This window comes from Curcuma longa, chromosome 16, assembly GCF_044706935.1.
Source record: "Curcuma longa cultivar G26 ecotype Majalengka, Jawa Barat chromosome 16, ITB_CL_G26_1.1, whole genome shotgun sequence".
Lineage (NCBI taxonomy): Eukaryota > Viridiplantae > Streptophyta > Magnoliopsida > Zingiberales > Zingiberaceae > Curcuma > Curcuma longa.
In genome coordinates, this window is record NC_133876.1 from 7,801,014 (window position 1) to 7,823,004 (window position 21,991).

Sequence of the window (21,991 nt, forward strand, 5' to 3'; positions counted from 1 at the left end):
TTACTTTTTTTATCATCCAAAAATTATTTTTTTACATCCTATTTTTCATTTAAGAATAAATTTATTTTGAAATAGGTGTAGCAAATTTTACTTAGAACAGTTAAAAATATAAAGCAAAATTATTGTTATTTAATTAAAATTGTTATATTATATTAAAATATTTTAATTGAAAGTATTTTTAACTTAATTAAAATCGTTCTAAATTTACTTTAATATTATTGTTGTAAGTTTGTTCGAAATATTTTAATATAATTTTGATTAAATTATATGTGTAATAGTTTTAAAGAAAATTATTATACATTGAGACCGTATCAAATAAAAGTGTTATAATATGTATATATTGATAATTTGTTTAAATTTTATCTAATTAAAATTTTAGACATAAATCATTATTTTTTTATATAAAAAGTGAAATCTAATTAAAATTTTAGAGATAAATCATTATTTTTTGTAAAAAGGACAATTGTAACACGATCAATTCTACGATCATATATGAAGAGGTAAATCAAGACGAAAGAGAGATATTATCTTGATTTAAAATTCGACTCTTGCTCACTTCAACCACTCTGTTCCATTGGTAACTAACTCAATTATGCCTCAGAATATATTATTTTTTAATTCGTTAATTAGTTGACTTTTAAATTATTCGTCCCTATTAAAATTTACATTTTAATCCTCTTATTTATTTTTATAAGTGATTTTTACGTCACTCCGTTGGAACAATACATTATTTTGATATGATTTTCTAATTATAGGTGAATAATTTTAGTTTAAAACAGTAAATTCAGAAGGAAAAATAGTTAAAAATGAAATCAATAACTATTTAACTCTAGAAATTTTCTTACTTTGAAATTTTAAAAATTATTAAATATTGTTAAAATTAATTAATTATTTTACTCCCAATCACTATGATATTTGTAAAATGGATAAAATATGAGGGGCGAAATGAAACTTCCCCAGAAATTCTAGAATGTCGCATCGATCGGTATAATAAACACCGCGAGGGCCAGAATAGAAGAAAACAGGGAGCTCAAACTCAAAGCTGCTCGAGGAAAATGGAGATCTCCTTCTCCTCCTCCTACTTTCTCCCTTCGTTTCTCCTCCTCCTTCTCCTCTCCTCCTCCCTCACTTCAGCTACTGATAGTACAAGTAAGTCTTTTACTTCTTTGATTTCTTTTACATTATAGATATGCTCGAGAGAGATGCATGTCTTTTGAGATCTGTGGGTTTGCTCTAAAGTTTTCAGTAGATCCATCTTCCAAGGTTCCATTTTTAGCGGAGTTGAATCATGGTAAATAAGTTGCTGCGAATCCATTACATTTTTTACTCTTTCATAGAAAAAACTGGTGGCTTGGAGAATGGAGGTCATTGTTCATCATGAGTGTTCATTTTTGTGTCCTTTTCTTTCACTAGGATTTCAATGTAGTATCTGTTTTATCTGAGGAGGGACTGTTGTATGTCCCTTTTCTACCTGCTCGTTTGACTCACTCTTCTCTGTCGGTGGAGTTTGTTCAAAGGAAGATTTTGATAAAATATTTGGTAGGAATTTTGATTTTTTAATCTTATGAGATTCCTTTGAACAAAATGATATTAAAAAATTAATGTTTGATTATTCTATGTACTTCACCCTATGAAAGGATCTGGAAGAGTGAGATTCTGGGAAACCAAATAAGTAACTTTAGTATACCTATGCATGAAAGATCCAAGTTATCTCATTTTGATCAGCACGAAGAGTCCTAGTTATCTCATTTTGATCGGACTCTTGTAGAACTTTGTGTAGTAAAATTATATGAATGCCTCTCTCGTATGGAGAATTGGAACTCTTATGCAGGCTTTGTTTTTGCTTTTGAAGGGGTTCAAATCAATTCTGTTCCCTATTCACTTACATTTTCGTTAAGAGTTATTTCTTTTGTGTAGACAATCCTGCAGATCAACTGGTGGCAGTGATCAACAGCAACCGAACCTCGTCCAATTCCCCAAGACTCTTTGACAATGCGGGCCTTGGCTGCATTGCCTTGGAGTACATCAAGGGCTACAATGGTGAATGCAACAAGGTCGGTGAAATGATGAGGCCACCTAACTCCAGCTTCACCGACACCTTCGCCCCCAATTGCGGTGTTGAGGTTGCAACACTTGCACCAATCTCTGGCCGCCTCATTGCCTGCCAGAGCTCCTATGCCTCTCCCCAGGATGCCTTTAACATTTTGGTTGACGATGCTCGGAGCTTACAGATTCTCCATAGTAGGAACCACACCGCGGTAGGAGCTGCAGTGAGTGGCACAGATGGGGGCTCACCATATTTTTGGTGTGTGCTGTTCAGTAATGGGAGGGGGAACAATAGCTTTGTGCTTGAGGGAGGCGTCGCGAAGGATGTCCATCCAGGGTGTTTCAGTGGCAATAACGATGATTGCAGCCCTGCCGAAGGGTTGAGCAAGGGATTGGGGGTTGTGGTGGCTACAATGTTGGTTCCTTTGGCTTATGTTTTTGGGTTGTGAGTGAGGTTGATTGTAAAAGGAGTAACACTACACCATTTCTTGCTCTTAGTTCATTTTTTTTCCAATAAAAAAACTGGGGATTTTATGAGAGGTTTTGGTTAGTCATCATAAACTTATGATTTGTTGTTCATTGTTCCATTGAAGATTAAATTTACCTCTCCATTTAGTATTTCAGGTATATGAACATTTTTGCTTGCCTATTGCCACAGACACTATCAAGTCCAAATAAATGTCAATTTTGGCCTACCTTTGCTGTTCTTTTGTTCTTTCTTGTTAGCAATCAAACATCTTGACTTGGGCTATGTTTGATATCTATCTATTCAAGACTCTTGTCTTTGTTTTAGTTCGATTTGACTTCTTCCCTTATGCAGGAGACTTGTTCATGAAGTTGGAAAGGAAGCTATGCCTTCCTCTATGAGTAAGAACTTCTTGCTTGTTCACTCTAATTGACCTTGCTTCATTAAAGAGTAATGCCATTGCCATTTTTGCTCCCAAAGAACTTATTTCTTCTTCTTTTTATCTATATATATTGGCAAGGATAGGGCAGAAGCTCATCAAGAAAGTCAACAAAAGAGGAAATGAGCTTGATCAGAAATGGAAGGAAAGGTAAAGTAATCCCATGGTTAGTTAATTACCAGCTTCCTGAATATTATGTGCCCCTAATAACATAATTATTACATGTTTATGCAGTTTTTACTCCAGCTCCACTCACAGGATACATGCTGTCTAACATTCCAGAACTTAACGGATCAAACTTTTCTGATTGGCATGAGCAAGTGCTCATCACCTTGGGGTGTTTAGATTTGGATTTTTGCCTTCAAGCTGATGAACCGTCAAAGCCGACAGATGCAGTCTCAGTAGAAGAAAAATTCCTTTATGAGAAATGGGAACGATCTAATCGCCTGAGTTTGATGATCATCAAGAGCAAAATGGCGAAGAATATTCGAACTTCTATTCCAGAATCTACAAATGCACGCAAGTTTCTGCTTTCAGTGGAGAAGAAATTCGTGCCTATAAAAAAAATTCCAGGTACAATTTGATGATCTGAACTAGTGAAGAATGTGAAGCTTTTTTTTTTTATTGTTTGAACCAAACAACCAACATGGTTAGTATTGAATCCCTCTTGGTATAATTGATTATTGTTTCCCCCTTCATTCAAATTAGGATTATTTAGATTAGTGGGGGGAAGAACACAATTACATAAAAATTTTCTACTATAAAACTTTTAATTTAGGATTTTTTTTCTCATTTATATCGAAGTTAATTTCATCTATTTTCATTCACTTGTTCATCTAAATAATTTTGAACTTTTACAGCTCTCGAGAAGGAACTGGAAGATCTTATAAATGACCAATATCATACTACATATGTGAAGCCCGTGGGCAGTGCTCATGATTTCTATCATGCAATTCATGAGATCATAGAGTAAGACCTCTAATATCAATTCAATTTAAGATAATTCTTCATTTTGTCTATTTTTTGATTTGGTAAGTAGAAATCACTGATTTTAAATATTGATAGAAAGCTTAATGAAAGGAAGGGAGCAATACAATTCAGATTGCCAAGCAAAGAAGAGTTGAAGAACAAATATGAGGTGAGATTTTGTTTGTTTGAATTTATAAACTGAATGATATTAGAGGTAATTAATATTTAAACTGAATTAATTAAATAAAAAAAATAATTTTTAAAATTTTAAATTAGTAAACTTATAAATCTTTAACTATTTGATAAATTTTTAATTATTTTAATTAATTTGATCAAAAATCAAATTAATCGATATTTTATTGATTTAATTTATTTGATTTTTATTTAAAAATTTGATCGATTCGATTAATTTAAAAAAATTCAGTTCGATTCAATTTTGATTAATTCAATTTGATTTAGTTTTTAACTGAATACTCAATTCTAATGGTTTGCAGGAACACCGCGGACCCCACAAAGAAGGCAAGATGTTGACGAGGGAGGAATTTAACAAGATTGCGAAGGACACCCTGAAAATTGACAAAATTACATGGAGAAAACGAGCCCTCGAAACCATGTTCTTCATGTTTGGGGCTCCAATTGGTGCTGTTGTAGCAACGAGGCTCATTCCTGGAGGGGGGGCCTCATTAATCCCCGATGACATATTGGTCCCTGCAGTCACTTCCTTAACTGCCATCCTCTTGGCCAAAACTAATAGGATTTACATGTAAAAAAAATTGTTGAAGTTAAGTTAATTGACTTAGTTGTGATTGAAACATCAATCAACATAAATCATTATTGTTGACTAATCTAAGTCCTAAAAGTTATAAGTTGTTAGGGTAAAACAAGAACTTACAATTAGGTGTGGGTTTAGTTTATATATGTGCAAATGAAATTGTCATAGCAATAGATAGCTTCAAACCAAATATCTGCAAAATGTACACACGACTGTTTGACAAAAAGAGACTTAAAAAGTTAAATTTTATGCGATAAAAAGTTAGCAGCAATTTGAGACCTCGGCTCCGAGATTTGGATACTCGCATTCGTCGTCGATTGCCTTATCCCGCCTTATTGCCTGTGCATCCACGTCCGACTGATGCATTTTAACAGCAACGCATCTCATTTTATCACTAAATTTTGATATTGTAAGACTTACTCGTTTTATATTTTGATTTGCTAGATTTTCTCGACCAACTTTGGTTAGTTCGTTAATATGTACAAGAGAAATCCCCGGTGCATAGTTGAGTTGATTACAATAGAACTGAGTTGCTGAAGTGAACAAGGATCGAATCTCGACGAAACCAAAGCAATGTCTTTCTTCGTCGTAACCAACTGCAGCTTCCCGATTTACCCCTCACATATGATCGTGAGACTGACTGTGTGAGACCGTAGAGCCGACCATGTCGAGCCGCTGAAGTGGGAGGTGGATTCTACCTTATACTGAAGTTAATATGTACAAAGAAGTGCAATTCATCTCATGAGTCTAAAGACAAATAAATTATCTCGACAAATAAATTCAAGACATGCGTGCTACTAGTAAGAGGATGGAAAAGAAAAATTACGGAGGAAGATAGACAAAGAGAAAAAAAATCTCAAGTGTAAAACGATTCAAGAGATGAAATATACAAATCATTCATATCTAAGAGGAAATGATCCTATGAGCGTGATAAACAATCTAAAAATTAAATTATTTGTGGTGAGATTTAAAATTTTTATAATTTAGTTTGATTAATAATTAAATTTACTTGAATGATATAAATATTTATTTATCTTAATGGTACTTTTGGATTTAGAAATTAGTTTTTTAAATATTTTTGATTTATTTGATATGTGTGATTATTTCTGGTAAAGTAATATATAGATGAGAAATATAGAAATGGAATATAATAAAGTTTAATGATAAATTTAAAAATAAAATTATATATAGATTTATAAATAGAATAGTAAATAAATTAAAATTATATTTAATATGTAATTTGAGATAGTAATGATGGTTCAAAATAAAATTAAAATAAAATTTATATTTAAAATTAATTTCATTCGATTAAATTAAAAATATATTTATAAATAAATTTTTAATCAATTTCTAAAATTAGAGCCATAATATTTTCATTTCAAAATTAACCATGGCACTTTCACTAACGAATTTTTTAGATAGAATATTCTATCTCAAATATTATTTAAAGATGAAAAAAATGACTTTTAGAAATGGAATTTTTAGTCTATGAAATCATATTTTCTTATAGTGATTGTGCTATGTAATATTGTGAAGAAAGGCATGATTAAGAATTTGACTTATGGTTCCCAAGAGGAATTATTGATACTGTCGACGAGTCCAACTCAAAGGTAATAATCTTATGACAAGTAAAAAATGTCAATCTCAATATAAGGAAGACATGAACATAGTTTCTAGGCCAAAAGAATGAAGTGTTAGACAACATAGAAACAATTGGATTCATGGTTTTGAAAATTAGGCCAAAAATTCTACCTCTTCCAGGCATCTAACAGCAGAAGTATGACTACGTAGGGTATACATAAACTTTTAATACTTTTACTGCACATCTTTCTACATTTCACGATATTATCTTGTGTTTATCACATTCTTTATCCATGCATTAGGCATATTTTCTCTATTTCCTTGCTATTTCGAAGATCTGCTCTTGTATTTGTGCTTTTGCAAGATGAAATTGGAACGAAATAAGATGAGATGGAGATTAAACGAAGACAAGGCAAGATAGGGTCGTGCCTACAAGGCACGACCGTGCCTCACCTCCCAAGCCACACCAGTCAACAGCGGTGTCCACCAGACACGACTGTGCTTCATTCAAATCAACTACTACTGAGGGTCGTGCCTCCTAGGCACGGCCGTGCCCCCTACCAGAGCCGACCAAGCCTGGGGTCGTGCCTCAAATTCTCAACTTGATCCAGCTTGACGCCGTGCCAAAGAGGCACGGTCGTGCCTCGTTTGAGGCATGGCCGTGTGACGGAGAAGCATGGGCGTGTCTTCCTGGCCATGCCATGAGGCACGGCCGTGTGGCGTATAGCTGACAGCATGGTCATATAAATACTTTCTTTTGGTTCAGACCTAAAGGGGGGGGGGGGGGGGGGGGGGGGAGTCCTTAGAGGTGATTGAGAGCCACCGTAGTCGCGATCCGAAGCAAGAATCAGCGATCCATCCATCCGTTCGGGACTACTCCGCCGTATCCATCTACCGTCGACGAGGAGATTGCAAGACCAAGAAGACCATACTCATTGATAAGTCTTATTTCCTTTTTCTATTTCAGATTTAGGATTAATATGTATTGTTTTCACTCTTCTTCGTGTTGTATCCCCTCCGTCATGGAGTAAATCTTAGATATTATAATGTAAGAGGAATCGAGGTGTTTATAAATGATTGCATCTATGGATTTGTTATTTACCATGTTCAATGATATGTTTATGCATTGCTTTGTGGATTTGTGTCTTGAACTTATTTGATAATATGTCTGTGAATGGTATGATTCCATATGGATGAGAATGAGTTGTAGTTTAACGGAAAATCTTAGGATCGTATGACCGGATTGCCTTGTGACAGAAGGTGAACCTTTAACCGGACTTTCCGAGGAAATTCTTAGACTACGATAAATCTTTATGAGAGATAGCTAACGGTTATTGATTGCTAGGAAGAGGTCCTTAATTGGATACTCGGTGACAGAGGATAGGACACTAGTAGTATTACTGAAGTGCCCGGTGACAACGAGAGAGCTATAAAACTAGGCTATTTAGGTGTCATCTAGGACTAGTAATTGTAACATTAGAGGATTAATGATTTAATTCCGATGAAACCTGACGATGTCTAATTAGATATTTTGGTTAGAATCTCTGCAATTGTGTAATCATTGAGGAATGGTAAGGAGTCCATGATCAATCAACCATAATCTCGAGGAATTCGAAGTCCTAGGATCGTTTCCCCAATCCTGTCACGTAGTTGATTTCTATTCGATCGAGGTTTAGGAACTTGATTTCACTCTCACTTCCCCTATCACAATCCAAATCACGTGAACTCCCAACTCTTCTTGTGATAGTTTAGTGATTGATTCCACGGTCCTTATGGTTCGATATCTTTTTATTACTTGACGACATCTCGTATACTTGCGGGAGACTATCAATGACTTGCTAAGGGAATTAGAAACGTAGACTAGTGTAGTAAAATCTGTACATAAATCATAGTGTGTGCTGTCTTTGCTTATCATATAGTTCCATCATGCTTCCTTCCATATTCAACTCATCCTCTTGAAAGTCCAACCAGACTACTAAATGTAATGTCTTTTATTATATAGCTTAATGATCAAATCTTATTCATGCAGCCAATGCTATTATGCAATTTGTTCTTTTGTGACTGTGATATAAATGCTTATAATGGTCATAGTTTATAGGCTGTAGTTTAACACTTATTTAACAATCCTTGTACTGGAAGAGGAGATCTAAGTTATAGAATGAGATATTAGGAAGATGATCATCTTCTTTCACCAAGAAAAGAAAGAAAAAAGATCCAAGTAAAGACTAAAAGAAACACTAAATAAAATTATACGAGAGAAGCTGAAAAGAAAAAATAAGAAGAGTTGAGAAATTATGGGTGACTGACTTATTGGCATGTCCTGGTAAATCTCTAAAAAAGATGACGACATTGAATGTTATGAAATGCTCGAGACCCGTACATATCAATATATGCTCCAACAATTGATTAGTGCAATTTAGACAGAGGATTGTGACAAAGTGGATGGAATGGTTGAGTTATGCCTTTCTTCCTATTCATTTATAAAAATATAAAATCTCTGTGTGATGCAGCAAAAATTCAGTATCAGTTAGTCTGTAATAATCTCATAGACTTCCTTGAAAGCCATTAGAGAATCTGTGCTTGCTTCAGTAATTGCTCAAAGCCATGCAAGATGCATGCACGCATGCACTAAGCAAAGAGCTTAAACCTTTGCTTGCTCTTTCTCTCTCTAATGGGTTAATTCTAAACTTTGCTTCCTCCAAAAGTAATGCCATGGTCACTACCTCAACCAAAGAATGAGCTTGCGTGCCCTTCACCTTCTTCATCTTCTATATATGTATATAGTTGCAAGTTATGGCACATCAATTCCCATCAAGAAATTAATTAATAAAAAGGAAGGAGAAACACAGACTTGAAAAATATCAAGAGCTCGAGAAATGGCCAACAATGGCAAGAAAGGTAGGTAGTAGTGCATACTTAAGATTTGATTTCATATTTTGACCGATAAAAGAGATTAGATTTTATATGCTTATATATTAATTACATGACATGCTAATTATCATTCTTATTACTACTTGACTATATATTTGATTTTTTTCTCTGATTAATTTGTTTTGTATGAGATGGAACAGGAAATAAAACTCTTTCAAAGGAATCACTAGCAGATATAGTTAAGAAGTATCATGAAAGTTTCATCAAAAAAGCCAGTGAAGACAATTTTATTCATACTATTTATGAGATCATAGGGTAACTTCTCCATTATTACTTATCTAATTCACTCATATTTTTGTTTTTTTCCCTGAATATTTAAAATTAATGTCGACAACAGAGAGCTTAATGAGAAGAAAGGGGCAATACAGATCAAATTGCCTAAAAGAGAAGAACTACAAAAAAAATATGATGTGAGTTTATTGTTTACTTCTAATTTCTTGTGAATTTATAAAAAAATTTAAAAAATGAATATATGATTTATTATGAGTAATATGTAAAATGATGGGCTGCAGGATATCTGTAAAGGGACGAAATTGGAAAAGGATGAGTTCAGCAAAATTGTCAAGGAGATCATCACGTTTGACAGTTTCATAGTGGGAAAGGAAGCCCTCAACATCATTGCCTTCTTGTTTGGGGCCCCAATTACTGCCCTCTTTGCAAAAAGCTTCATCCCTGGAGGTGCATCAGTTTCTGATGACATACTCATCCCTGCAGTCACCTCCCTCACTGCCTTCCATACTGGCCAAAACTAACAGGCTATAAAAAATTGTTTATTTACTTATTTAATTTATGGGTGGCTGCTAAATTACTGTTATGTTGTATTTAAAGAATAAAAGTCGAGTATTTTATGAATTCCATGCTAAATTACTTGTTTGGGATACCCATTCTATCATGTGAGACAAAATAATCAAGTTATAACACCTTATTTAGGGAAACTATGACCAACACAGCAACACTAAATGTTTAAGTCACTACGTTGTAATAATATAAACACTACAACTCCTCACTCCACACAAGTAATTGCAACATAAATACACTTTTTTGAGAGATCAACTAGCAGTTTGATACTTGAACTTGTTGCCTATTCATCCCATGGTTCTGACGGGCTTACTCGTCTAAGATACCAATATGCCTAACAAATATAGTCTACAAACTACTAAAAGATTTCCAGACCAACAATTAAAATAAAAAAACTCATGATTAACGTTTTTCCTACGATCCTTAACCATTCTGATTAGAGTCAGTTTTTTTCTTGTTTTTTAAAAGAACAGCAATAGGTATCCTAAATACACAGGGAGACAAATGACTGCAGAAAGAGTTTTCTACCCTGTTCTTGTTTATAGACAAGTCAATTCTTCTGTTTCATGACAGAAGTTCTTTATACGATCCATGGTATCCAGGATAATTTGCTTATGGATGTGAATCCTCCATTACATAATCAATTAATCAAACGGATTTGGTGATCTAAACATGTTAAATAAGTTTTTTTCCCATTTTTTTCTCCTTCTTTTGCTACCAAACTAATAGCAAATAATAACATTGCAAAATCTAGTTAAATTACCTTTCCTAGACACGAAGGAGGGCAATGTCAGACGAGTAACCTTCTGTGGGGAGCTCATCAATGATTTCGTCTCCCTGAAACCAGTCATCAGCTAACAGCAATATAAGCACCATCTAACTCATTTGATTGCTTAAAATACGAGTTCTTTTAAAGCAATCAAATTAGCACAAGAATGAAGCTTACCTGTTTTAAGCTTTCAGCTAAAAGTTCTTCCATCAGGCAACTTCATTCTGGTTCCGTATAATCGTTATAGGGGGAGCTCCAATTAGCGACACAAGTCAGTCACTGAGCCTGTGAGCCGCATGTACAGAGCCCTAAAATCTCGAAAACACCAACCAAATAAATCAACCAAGGATCGAATCTAGCGACGCAAACAACCGAAAGAATCAGGGAATTTAAGAGAGTCGATTTAGTTGTACACGACATTCTTGATGAACTCACTCGACGACGATCTGTGTGCATCTGAAGCATCTTCAAGATGAGACACACGGAGGCGGGGCGGGCTTGCTGTCGCCGCCGTAGGTGCCACCGTGCCGCCAAGGTAGTCGAGCTCCATGACCTCGGTGAGGCCGTAGCGCTGCTCCTTTCAGTAGTCGTGCTGGTAGATCTTGGAGCGGAGGATGCTCTACGCCACCGGATCCGCCCGTTTCGCATCGTCTAGCCCCACCTGCGCTTTCGCCGGCGAGATACTATAAAAGGGTTGTCCAGTTCGGCCGGAGTCGGTTCAGTTCGAACTGAACCGATCGACCGGTTCTAAATTTAAACAAAAAATTCAATAAAGCCGGATTAATTTCAATGGAAAGCGGTTTGGTCCTGTTAAACCAAAACAACCCTGTGAGTTAAACCCTAATCTCGTCTACAGGACCCTAATATTTCTTAGGCTCATTCCGGCGAAGATGGACTGTGTTCCGCATCGCCGAGGATGAGCAGCGTGTGCGCGCTTCCTCGGAAGGATACCTTGATGCCCTACATCTGTCCTCCATGTTGCCTGAGAAGGATCTTCTGAGAGAGCTGCATATTATCAGGAACTATGGACTTGATATCCGTCTATTGTTCACCATGATCCGAAGATGCCCTCCTTCTGCATCTGACAGATGAGCACATACGTAAGACACTGGATGCATCTGGAAAATTAGCACATACGGAAAAAACTGGATTTTTTTTCGTCAAACCCATGGCTGCTGCTGTTTAGCCTGGAGGCTAGAATGCTGCCAAGGTATGAACTTCTGTGGGGTATGCAATCGAAGGGATTGTTATTCCCCAAAATTCAAAATTTTGAGAGCATTCGCCATTTCTCCCAGAGTGAATTCAATGAACAGTAGGTTCACAAGTTCCGCAATGGAGAAGGTTCGATCTTGTCCAGTCTTATATATATGAAGATTGCAGCATTTGGCAAACCTGTACTCTGATCCTTCAAGTCGTGTTGCAAGAAATAATTTTTTTATGGCTAGACTTGTTAAATCTTTTAAAGGTTGTTTCTTATGCAAATTGGAAGTTGTTAAGTAAGCGCAGTCTTCTTTGAAATCTTTTTGTTTGAGACTGTTTCCTTCTCTTTATGAGAATAAGGTTGCTTAAGATTGTTGCTCCTCAAAAAGATGATGACTTTGAAAGTTTTTCCATCAAACACCTAAGTACTACGATTAGCATACACTGCAATAAGTTCTGTTCTTCAAGCTGGGGATGGATAATCTAGAATTCTACTCATTATCATCCTGTTCTCCTTTCATCGTTTTCCCTCGACTTGTAGAAGTTTCTCTAGCTAAATGCAAAGCATTTCCAAGGGAGCTAGCATAATTCAGCAACTGTGTTATGCTAAAATCTTCCTTATGGTTCATACATATGGTAAAACCATCCAATGATTCAACTAGCTTTTAATTTTGTGGTGTTAACAGCAACAGTCTTAAATGAGCCGAAAGTGACTTATAACAATTTTTCTGGTTGCAGGGCAATAGATTAGAATATGCTTTCATATCTCATCTTGCTTGGATGATTGATTTGGTTTGACTGTTGAACTGAACTTAGCAAAGCAAAAGAAAAAGAAGAAAGAAACTTATTACATTTTACTGAGGTTGATTGGCTCACTGGTGGACCACATACTCTTGACTATCATCTACATGATCTATTGCAGAACACAGTCAGTGTTTATGATATCATGAGCGGTTATTGTTGTAACATTCATAGTCTATTCTAGGGAAAGAAATATACTGCCTAGGGAAATCAGTACATTACTCAGATCTACCTTGCAATAAACTACCTAGATGCAATATTGTCATAAATGCTTTTTGACTTGCTCCTGTTCTGAAACTGTTTGACAGTTTGAGTGAAAAGAAATGTTAATCCTGGTCTGAGATGAAGGATAATTTTTCCCAACAACCGCAATTGATGCAAATTAATATAATTGTGCTGAGATTGAGGATTGCATGCATCTTCATGTTTCTTGCTCTTTTAGTGTAAAGTTTTCTTCTTTCATTTGTGCTTCAAAAAAACTTTGAATATTTGCACCTTACTGAATCAAAGTAGATGTTTAGCAATTTACACTTTGTCTATAGCTCCTCTTTTGATATTTCCTTTCATGAATGTTTCAACCACAACTGCAGTGAGAAGCTCTACCAGAAAAGAAGTTGTAACTTCTTTGAATAACTTCAGTTTGAAGATTGCACTGCTGGCTCAGAGTGGACCATGCCCATCCTCTATCAACATATGGAAAGTGGATGATGCAAAAGGTATAGTGAAGTTAAAAATATTAAGAACATGTATCAGGTTTGTTGTGAAGTTAAAAAGTATATGTGTATATCTATTAAAATTACTCCTGTTTGTTTATCAAAAATCCAAATACTTATGCTAAATTTAGCAGTTATCGCTTGTTTCTAATGCTTTTGAGCTCATTGGATCAGACAACTTTTACAGGGAAAAAGCCCTTCACTTAAAAGTTGTTTCTTTCTCCTCTCTCTTTTTATGTAAACAGAGACAGTTATGACCATGTGGGTTTTGTCTCTCTTCATGTCCCTAGTACACTACACTCATCTCTGTGGGACTACTCCCTCTTATATCACCTTAGGTTATGAACACTGTAGCATCAATTAATTACTGTCATGGCCAAACTGTGTTACAGCTATAATTTAAGGAGTACTAGAGTGACTGATAGGCACAGAAAGCCTTGCAGCTGAGGAACATGCTTTGTTTCAATCTTTGAAGTTTTGAAAATCCAGAGTTTTAAGGAGAATACTTACTCTCCAGAGAGAACTTTGATGAAGCTGAGAGAATTTAAATTGTTCTTTGAGGTTTATGTGCTTATTCTGAATCTCGACCATTTCTCTTTAACATTGAATTTCTTTATCGATAGGATGATACATGAAAGTATGAGCAAAGTGATACATTAGCTAGCTTCAAACTGTTATAAATCTGAACAAAAACAGAACAGAAATCAGAATCTAGAACCATTCGAGCACCTAATTTTATATATTATTATTATTATTATTATTATTCTTTTCTGTTTCCTGTAGACTCAGTTGGAGGGAAGCACTGCAGTGAAGTTCTTGAATCAAGCAGGAACTCAATCGCAGTCAAAGATTTTGAGTTCAGTTGTAGAACACTGGCGGGGAGGTGGAAGACGACGAAGAGTTGACCGAGTTGAAAATGGTGTTCCAGTAGTTCTTGTTCTCTCCTCCTTCCACTAGTTCTTCCTTATCCACCGGCTCTTCTTCTTCCTCTGGAACGCAGCCATTGTTCGCGTAAGAATCACCGCAGCAACCGGAATTCTTATCGCCTAGAAGCATTCCGGTGAATCCGGCTGCGAATTGGCCCCATCCGCATGCCTCCGCAAGCCACGGTGCTTCTCCGTCGCTGCTGCCGGCGAGGAAATGCTCCGTAGAGAAGCCCGCAAAGCCGTCGATCCTATCCTTCGACATGCACTTCCAATCTGCGATCTCTGGCTCCATGATCTCACCTCCTTGGATGCTGCCGGCCGTCGCATTGCCCAGTACTCTGCCAGCCGCAGCCGCCATCAGCAGCCGACTTTCTGTGAAGTTCAACGTGGAGGTGGGTGACTCGAGGTCTGACCTTTCGCCTTGCTCCGCCGGCTGCTTCACCAGCCACGCTCGGATCACGTCGAGGCTGGGCTTGGCTGCGGAGGGCGATGCCGTGCCCATTTGGTGCTGAAGAATGGCGGAGGGGTTGGAAACTGCGCGGAGCTTGGACTCCCTCACAAGGCGCGCCTCGGCCTCAAGGCGCGCGCTCTCCCACTGTGCCATGTGGCTGAGGTTGGTGGAGCTTCGGGAGTCGCCGTCGGCGGAGCTGAGGGCGTCACTTTTGGCCTTGTGCGTGCAGGGGTCGATGCCCATCTTTGCCAGCCGCTTCTTGAGGTGAGTATTCCAGTAGTTCTTGATCTCATTGTCTGTTCTCTTGGGCAGATGAGTGGCAATTGCAGACCATCTGGAACAGAGCAGGAGGAGATCAATGAGAGAATTCTTCAACAAAATCATCTTCTGCTATAATGCCTTTCCATTTTGTCGATCTCTATCCAGAAAATCGAAGAAGGCAGGCGAATTTACCTGTTGCCAAGCAAAGCATGGAGTTGGATGATGGTCTGCTCCTCCTGCATGCTGAATTCCCCCCTCTTGATGTCCGGTCTCAGGTAGTTGGTCCACCTCAACCTGCAACTCTTCCCGCACCTCTGGAGTCCTGCAAAAATGGCAAAGAGTCACACAGTTCACATTTTTGCAGCCAAACTAGTAAAATTCAGCTCACCGGCTTTCGCCGGCAGAGCCCTCCAGCTTCCATGTCCATGCTTGTCGATGTAGGCCAGCAGCTTCTGGTCCTCCTCCGGCGTCCACGGCCCCTTCTTCAGCCCCACCTTCTCGCAGCACGGCGACCGGCCCATCGCGCGCGCCTGAGAGAGACTCAACCTGCAGTCTGCCAAACGCTCAAGCTCTCATTCCATCGAGCTGTCCATCTCATCCCATGGCTTGCTCAAGCTTTAGCATGCTACACCAAAAGGCCTCGATGTGGATTGGCCTTTATTGCTGCGAGAGGGAGGGAGAGAGAGAAGAGCAGCGCAAGAGGGTCAGCATGCAGAAATGGCACTGACATAAATAACCCAATGGAAATGGTGGTTAGCTTCCCATTAATCCTCCTACTGATCATCCTCTGAGCTCTGTTTTTACTGAAGCTTTTCACATTACCAACAATGGCGGACTGGTAATGGAAGAAAGTGCATTTGCCTGTGTGAAGTGTGATGATCACACTCAATGAACTGAATTTTGTCCAGAGCTGGCACAGAACTGGAACATAAATTGGCTTGGACTCCTCCGACGTTCAAGTCAATTCGAGCTTGCCTTTGCTGGTAGAAATTAAGGTACATGGCTCTTCTCCTTCTGACTCTTGTAGTAATGTTTTATGGTAAAGTTCATAGATCTTCATTTTGATGCATCATGGTGATGGAAAAGAAATCTTGGTCCCCCATAAGATTAATGGCCAGTGTGACAACCTTTGTCTAATGTATTTATGGATCGTGAATAATTTGGCTTGTTTCTGTGCTTAAGCTTCAAGCTCATAGTTATTATGGCAAGCAAAGTGGACCAACAATTCCCATAAATCTGCAAACCCTAAGCACAAATGTCTTTAACTTTTTCCATCTAAATAGGAAGGTTGAGGTAAATTTACTTCTTAGACTTCGCCCGACTAATCTCGTAGGTAGACGAAATATTCATTTCTGTTGTATGCCCTTAAGTATTTTACCACTGTACCACATAAAGGGAAGTTTTCTCTTATGGAGCTCGCGAGAGATTAAACTATAAATTTATCAAAAAAATTAAACACACTTCAAATATGTCTTCTTAGCAATCAATTGATCTTTGTAATTCTCATGGGTAGTTGAAGTCCCCATTGAAAAGAAAAAAAAAGAGTAAAGAATGAGACATTGGGATAGCCCTCTTTATTAGGGCACCCCTCCAATGTCCATTGTGGGGCAAAATAGAAAGGAAGGAAAAGTAGAAGTTAATTGTGTATGGCCCTTAAAATATGTGAGTGTGCCTTGATGAATAGTTTTGGTAGAACAAATGTGTCACCTTTTTGTGTAAATTTCATTGCTTATGAAATAATCAAGATTTTTCTATTTGTATAATTAGTTTGGAAATTGTGCTCATAAAGTTCATGTTTTTGACACCTTTTCTATAATTTTGCATTTGTAAACTTATAGTTAATTTTTAGGTTGAAGACATTGTATCCAATATTCATAATGAATTCATAATTTAATCCAAATTAAAGCAATATCTTAAATACAACATTAGAAAGTATAAAACAAAAACAAAAAGAATTACATAAAGTGAAAAAATAGAATATGAAAGATACAAAAGATTGATGTGGTCACTGGTCACCTTAAATAATGAAGATGCAACATAATAATTAAAATTTTCAGCATCAAGCATGGGTTGGCACGCCCGTGTCTCATGCTACAATTTGATGAAGAAAAATATAGAGCCGAATACGGTTTGGCTATATTCTTTGACCGGGTCGTGTTCAGTCAACCGCAGACATCCAATAGCTAATACGGTCTGATCGTGCTTACCAACATGATCGCAGCACGATGACGGCACCCCAAACCTAAAAGGTTTTGTGATGCAGGGGATCCAAGCTTTGAGAGGTCATAACTTCTTACTTTGTTTGTACCACTGAATCTTTAATCTATTAAATCAAAACTTATTTAAAAATTTATAAATAGTTACCGGATGTAACACGTTCAATTTTAGATCCAAAAAATATCATTTAAAGCTCTTTCAAAGATTGAATAATTTTTTTTATTATATTAAAGTTACTTTTATCTTTTACTCTATAAGATTTTGAGACTATTTAAACTTTTATTTAGATTATTTTTTATTTTGAATCAACTCTATTGATTAAATCTAGAGATAATTTCTTCTCTCCCTTTGATGATTTCTCATGTTTACTCTGAAATTTCACTATGAAAACGAACTTCCAAAATAATAATTATTATGTCTTACATATTAAATTAATAATTATATTCATTCAAACAATAAATAATCTTCTCCTTTGATTAGTGGTCTTGTTGGAACATTTACACCTTGTCGGGTTGGATAAAATCATGGTAAAGAGGCAAGGCACCCCCATTGTGTTGCACCATGAAGATTAAGAAGATAAAAGATGCAAATCCTTTTTCAACAAAAGGTGGAATCCGTTATTCCAGTGGTCTTACACAATCAGTATCATGATTATTTATAATGAAGTAAATTAAAAAGTTACAGTTGATCACGACGAAAAATAAAAGATGCAAACCCTAAAGTGACAGATCAAGGGTTATCAAATATTTTAGTACAAAATAATTAATTCAGCAATGCAATAATAATTACATTTTTAATCTTTAATTTTATTTTATTTTTTGGTTCAGTTCGGTTAAATTGCTGGAAGAAAAAAAACTTCAGTTCGGTTAAATTGCTGGAAGAAAAAAAACTTAATAAAACAGTACAATGACAAGTCTACGGAAATTAATTAGGCATGAATTCAGCTGTACTGTGCATCCATCTTCTTCTTGGTCATGAACAGGGACATCGACGTGTCAATTCGATAGAGCAGGACTCAGGACACGCCCAAGCTCTTCACTGTTCATCGGTTTCTCCTGCTCCTGCTCCTGCTCCTGCCCAGTCAAATCCTAGGACACCCCAGCCCACTGCACCACGAACAAGTAGCTAGAGAACAACCCTCCTGCTTTCTTTCTTCTCCACTGCTCCATTACTCCATTCCACATCCTCCTTTTCTATATGTCACACAACCTCCCTCCTCCCTCTTCGCCAATGCCATCTTCTCCTCCTTCCCCTTTCCAGCAATGATTCCTTGCGCCACAGTAAACAACGCAAAGATGCTTCACCATTTTCATCTCTCTCTCTCTCTCTCTCTCTCTTTCTGTGTGTTTTGGATCATGTGAGGTCTTGCATGGGAGGATGAGGGCAGAGTTCGCAGCCAAGGATGACTTGCCGGCGATACAATGCTAATTTTGAGGAAGCCGGCAAGTCGTTTTTGGCTACGAGCTCACCTCCTCCTTCTCTTGCTGGACCAAAGATGAAACCTAGCTAGCCTTCAGCTGCAAATTAAATCTACTTCATTCCATCTTAATTTTTCAGATATATATTTCCTCCTGCCTGCTAATGGCGATGCGTTCTTGTTTAGTTTGTACCCGTACGTTGCCGGTGGGAGACGAAGAGAAGAAGTGCCCTGTTTCAGGGGGCGCTGCACTGCTGCAGTGCTGCAGCAGCAGGAGGAGGAAGAGAAAGCGTAACTGCGTATCATTAATTTTATTTATTATGATTAATAATGTTTGGAAAATGTTTATATAATACAGCTTCTTCTTCTTCTTCGACTCCGAAGGCTGACTTATGAAGTCAACAGTCAACGGTTTAATCAACGTCCGTAACCGGCCCACTCTCTTACCCACATTGTAATTTGAGAAGGCGCTGGGTCCACAGATAAGTAAATTCGTGGTGTGTGTGTTTAATTTTGCCGTTCCTATCTTAAATGAGGAATAAGTTTAATATAATATGTAATGGTCAAGATATTTATTATTATTTTAAATTTTAATATGACAAATAAAATAAAATTTTTAGGTTTGGTCAAGTAAAAAACATTGAGAGAATCTATTTCAAAGTTATTTTTGATAAAAACTATAAAATTTTCATCTTTTCATCCACGTTCCTTAAGTTTTTAAAAGAGATTCAATGTTTTGCTCCTACTCCAAATGAATTACCAAACCTTTCAAATTGGTTGGGATTTATGAATAACTTTGTACGTTTGGTTTGTTCGTGATTATATAGATTTTCCTCTTTTGTCTTATTTAAGAGTGATTAATTAATTGATTTGGGAGTGACAACTGGAGGTGAGAAGGCAAAGTGGATTTCAAACAATTCTTCCAACACAACGATGAGCTGGGAGCGGATGAGCAGAAGAATAGTTAATAGAATCAAATTCGTAAATCAAAGAACAGTTCATAGATTCAATTTTTCGATGTTACGGATTGCGGAAGATCGTTTAATGCTTTCGAAAATAATTTTAATATCGAATTCACAAATCAATTCGTATATCTGGAAAGGAATCGAATCAAACCACAAAAGAATCGCTCGAAAAGTGAGGTGAAAAGGTCGGATCTTTATTCCAAGCAAAGCACGAAAGAAGCGGGGAAAACGAAGAAGAGATAATGATTTTGACCGACCTGATTACTCTTCTCCGCTGCCGACGCCGCCGCCATCGTCTCCTCCATATTCCGGCGAAGATGAGGAGGGTTGGTCGAGATTACTTGGTGTGCTATTCCGATGGCCTCTGTAGACGATCATGAGCCAGATCCCGCTTCTGCTCCTACGCGTTCCCACCTCGTCGCCCTCCGCTTCGATGCCCTCCTCGCTACCAGCCATCTTCGATCCGGGATCGCCCTCAGTCGGCATCCGGAAGCGGCACAAGGGGCAGGATCCATGCATCGCCAGCCACTTCAGGATGCACCCTTCGTGGAATCGATGCCGGCACGGCATCTCCTTCACCGCATCCGATGCGTCTACTACGCCCACCAACCCGTCCAAGCACACCGAGCAATCTTGTTCCTCTCCCGCAACATGATCATGTACCGTCCTCATCGCCTGGATCGACGCCTTAGACGCCGGCGGCGGGCCTCCGCCCAACCTGGCTCTCTCAGACAACAACTCCTCCACAATCGAGGCGTCCCCCCGCAGCACCACCATGTCCTGAGTCACGGGGTCGAAGAGCACGATCCAATACGCCGGCTGGGAATCGTCGGCCACCGATTCCCGCAGCAGTGAATCCGTCACCCGGAGGATGAGCTGGACGAGGCGAGATTGGCTACCTTCTTCTCCGTCGCTCAGAGCATCTCCTATGCGGCTCTCGAGGCGATCCTCGGCCGCCGCAGCCGCCTCTCCCTCTGCCGCCATCGCTCGGCTCAGGCTAATTTTTTTTTCCCTTAAAACTATTCGTTTGGAACGTGTACTGCATGAGTTTAGAAGACTCCAGAAGGCGGAGCTAAAGCCACGTAGCAACTGTTTCCGGCCCCCACTGCCCATCTCTCGATTGGTGAATAACATGGGCCCCGAAGGGCAACGCCGTAGGCAAGCCCACTGTTTCTTGGCGCCGAGGAAGTGGCATGCGCTGTAAGATGAGTGTTGTATGAGGATGAACGGCAGAGATCTGGAGTCCTTTTCTAGGGCTGGGGATGATGGTGGAGCCCTGATGGTGATGATGAATAACTGAGGAGAAGATGCATAGGCAAAATTAAATGGGGGATTTAATTCTGTCCTAATTATTTTGTACTTTTAAAAAAATTAATTTAAAATTTTTAAATTAATAAAAGAGATTTTTTTCATCAATAATATCCATAATATTTTGATAATTTGATTCAATATAAAACAATCATTTACTTTTACTTTTTCTATTAACGTTAAAATTTTAATATATTTATCTTCTAATCAATCTTTAACCTATTTAATTTATTAATCTCATTTAACTCTCTTGACGATTATACTAGATCTTTTATCCATCCAACATCTAATTTAGTGAGATTATAGACATTGGACTTGTATGTCATATATTCAATAATAATTTATTAAAAAAATATAATTTATTTAATAATAAAAATATATGTATAATTAAAATTAACTGATAAAAAATATAATTTAATTTCGAAGGTGAGGCGAAGGCAAGGAGGAGATTGCCAACTATATATATCAGCAATTTTTATGATTAGCTAACTTTCTATTTGGTTTCCATAAGAGCATCCGTAACGCTCCCTCGTTATAACACCTTAATATTAATAATTAAAAAATAAAAAAAAATTACATGTGAATGCGTTCATGTACTCTATGTTGTTCATTAACACTCAAAGGGTGTTATTAACACCTCATTAACATAGCATTGGGGTGCTCTAAGGAGGTAGTTGTTCCAACATTAGAAAAGGAGCCTACAAAATTGAACTAAAAGCTGAACAAGACCATCTCTTGTTCCCAACACTAAAAACAAGCTCCAAAACAAATAACAATAGATTACATCGTAGGGATGGTTTACTAGATAAGCACAATTGTGTGCCTTGGAAGCATCAAAAGTATTTTGGAAAGGATGAGCCAATGAAACAAGTAGGGCAAAGTACCTGCAATCTGTGTGGATTCCGGTGGCAGTGGAGCAGTGTTATAGAAACTTGGTGCTCTCTGGAAATCTGTTTGAAAC

General features: G+C 37.6%; 5 protein-coding genes across 5 annotated transcripts; 3 read left to right on the forward strand and 2 right to left on the reverse strand.

The window, feature by feature from the left end:
- Nucleotides 1–1,035: 1,035 nt before the first annotated feature.
- On the forward strand, nucleotides 1,036–2,583 carry LOC141847436 (uncharacterized). Its single transcript, XM_074735482.1, has 2 exons — nucleotides 1,036–1,149; nucleotides 1,918–2,583. The coding sequence occupies exons 1-2, from the start codon at nucleotides 1,056–1,058 to the stop codon at nucleotides 2,493–2,495; spliced, it is 672 nt and encodes a 223-aa protein (XP_074591583.1). The 5' UTR covers nucleotides 1,036–1,055; the 3' UTR covers nucleotides 2,496–2,583.
- Nucleotides 2,584–3,055: 472 nt separating this feature from the next.
- On the forward strand, nucleotides 3,056–4,687 carry LOC141846987 (uncharacterized). Its single transcript, XM_074734998.1, has 5 exons — nucleotides 3,056–3,101; nucleotides 3,186–3,524; nucleotides 3,812–3,920; nucleotides 4,017–4,089; nucleotides 4,415–4,687. The coding sequence occupies exons 1-5, from the start codon at nucleotides 3,074–3,076 to the stop codon at nucleotides 4,685–4,687; spliced, it is 822 nt and encodes a 273-aa protein (XP_074591099.1). The 5' UTR covers nucleotides 3,056–3,073.
- Nucleotides 4,688–9,144: 4,457 nt separating this feature from the next.
- Nucleotides 9,145–10,030, forward strand: LOC141847437 (uncharacterized). Its single transcript, XM_074735483.1, has 4 exons — nucleotides 9,145–9,171; nucleotides 9,345–9,459; nucleotides 9,542–9,614; nucleotides 9,717–10,030. Exons 1-4 carry the CDS (start codon nucleotides 9,150–9,152, stop codon nucleotides 9,954–9,956), a joined length of 450 nt encoding a protein of 149 aa, XP_074591584.1. The 5' UTR covers nucleotides 9,145–9,149; the 3' UTR covers nucleotides 9,957–10,030.
- Nucleotides 10,031–14,220: 4,190 nt separating this feature from the next.
- On the reverse strand, nucleotides 14,221–15,644 carry LOC141847432 (transcription factor MYB106-like). Its single transcript, XM_074735477.1, has 3 exons — nucleotides 15,512–15,644; nucleotides 15,316–15,445; nucleotides 14,221–15,196 (listed from the first exon to the last, which is right to left on the reverse strand). The coding sequence occupies exons 1-3, from the start codon at nucleotides 15,642–15,644 to the stop codon at nucleotides 14,344–14,346; spliced, it is 1,116 nt and encodes a 371-aa protein (XP_074591578.1). The 3' UTR covers nucleotides 14,221–14,343.
- A 4,261-nt stretch (nucleotides 15,645–19,905) lies between these two features.
- LOC141847434 (E3 ubiquitin-protein ligase MPSR1-like) lies at nucleotides 19,906–20,706 on the reverse strand. Its single transcript, XM_074735479.1, has one exon. The coding sequence runs from the start codon at nucleotides 20,704–20,706 to the stop codon at nucleotides 19,984–19,986; it is 723 nt and encodes a 240-aa protein (XP_074591580.1). The 3' UTR covers nucleotides 19,906–19,983.
- Between the last annotated feature and the right edge of the window lie 1,285 nt (nucleotides 20,707–21,991).

Bases quoted from the DNA above. Each gene is read 5' to 3' on its own strand.
- LOC141847432 (XM_074735477.1), bottom strand. From the start codon at position 15,644: ATGGGCCGGTCGCCGTGCTGCGAGAAGGTGGGGCTGAAGAAGGGGCCG. The intron at 15,446-15,511 runs GTGAGCTGAATT...CCATTTTTGCAG, and splicing joins GGCTCTGCCGGCGAAAGCCG to GACTCCAGAGGTGCGGGAAG. The intron at 15,197-15,315 runs GTAAATTCGCCT...GCTCTGTTCCAG, and splicing joins CATGCTTTGCTTGGCAACAG to ATGGTCTGCAATTGCCACTC.
- LOC141846987 (XM_074734998.1), top strand. From the start codon at position 3,074: ATGAGCTTGATCAGAAATGGAAGGAAAG. The intron at 3,102-3,185 runs GTAAAGTAATCC...ATGTTTATGCAG, and splicing joins GATCAGAAATGGAAGGAAAG to TTTTTACTCCAGCTCCACTC. The intron at 4,090-4,414 runs GTGAGATTTTGT...AATGGTTTGCAG, and splicing joins AGTTGAAGAACAAATATGAG to GAACACCGCGGACCCCACAA.
- LOC141847436 (XM_074735482.1), top strand. From the start codon at position 1,056: ATGGAGATCTCCTTCTCCTCCTCCTACTTTCTCCCTTCGTTTCTCCTC. The intron at 1,150-1,917 runs GTAAGTCTTTTA...TCTTTTGTGTAG, and splicing joins TTCAGCTACTGATAGTACAA to ACAATCCTGCAGATCAACTG.
- LOC141847437 (XM_074735483.1), top strand. From the start codon at position 9,150: ATGGCCAACAATGGCAAGAAAG. The intron at 9,460-9,541 runs GTAACTTCTCCA...TGTCGACAACAG, and splicing joins ACTATTTATGAGATCATAGG to AGAGCTTAATGAGAAGAAAG. The intron at 9,615-9,716 runs GTGAGTTTATTG...GATGGGCTGCAG, and splicing joins AACTACAAAAAAAATATGAT to GATATCTGTAAAGGGACGAA.
- LOC141847434 (XM_074735479.1), bottom strand. From the start codon at position 20,706: ATGGCGGCAGAGGGAGAGGCGGCTGCGGCGGCCGAGGATCGCCTCGAG.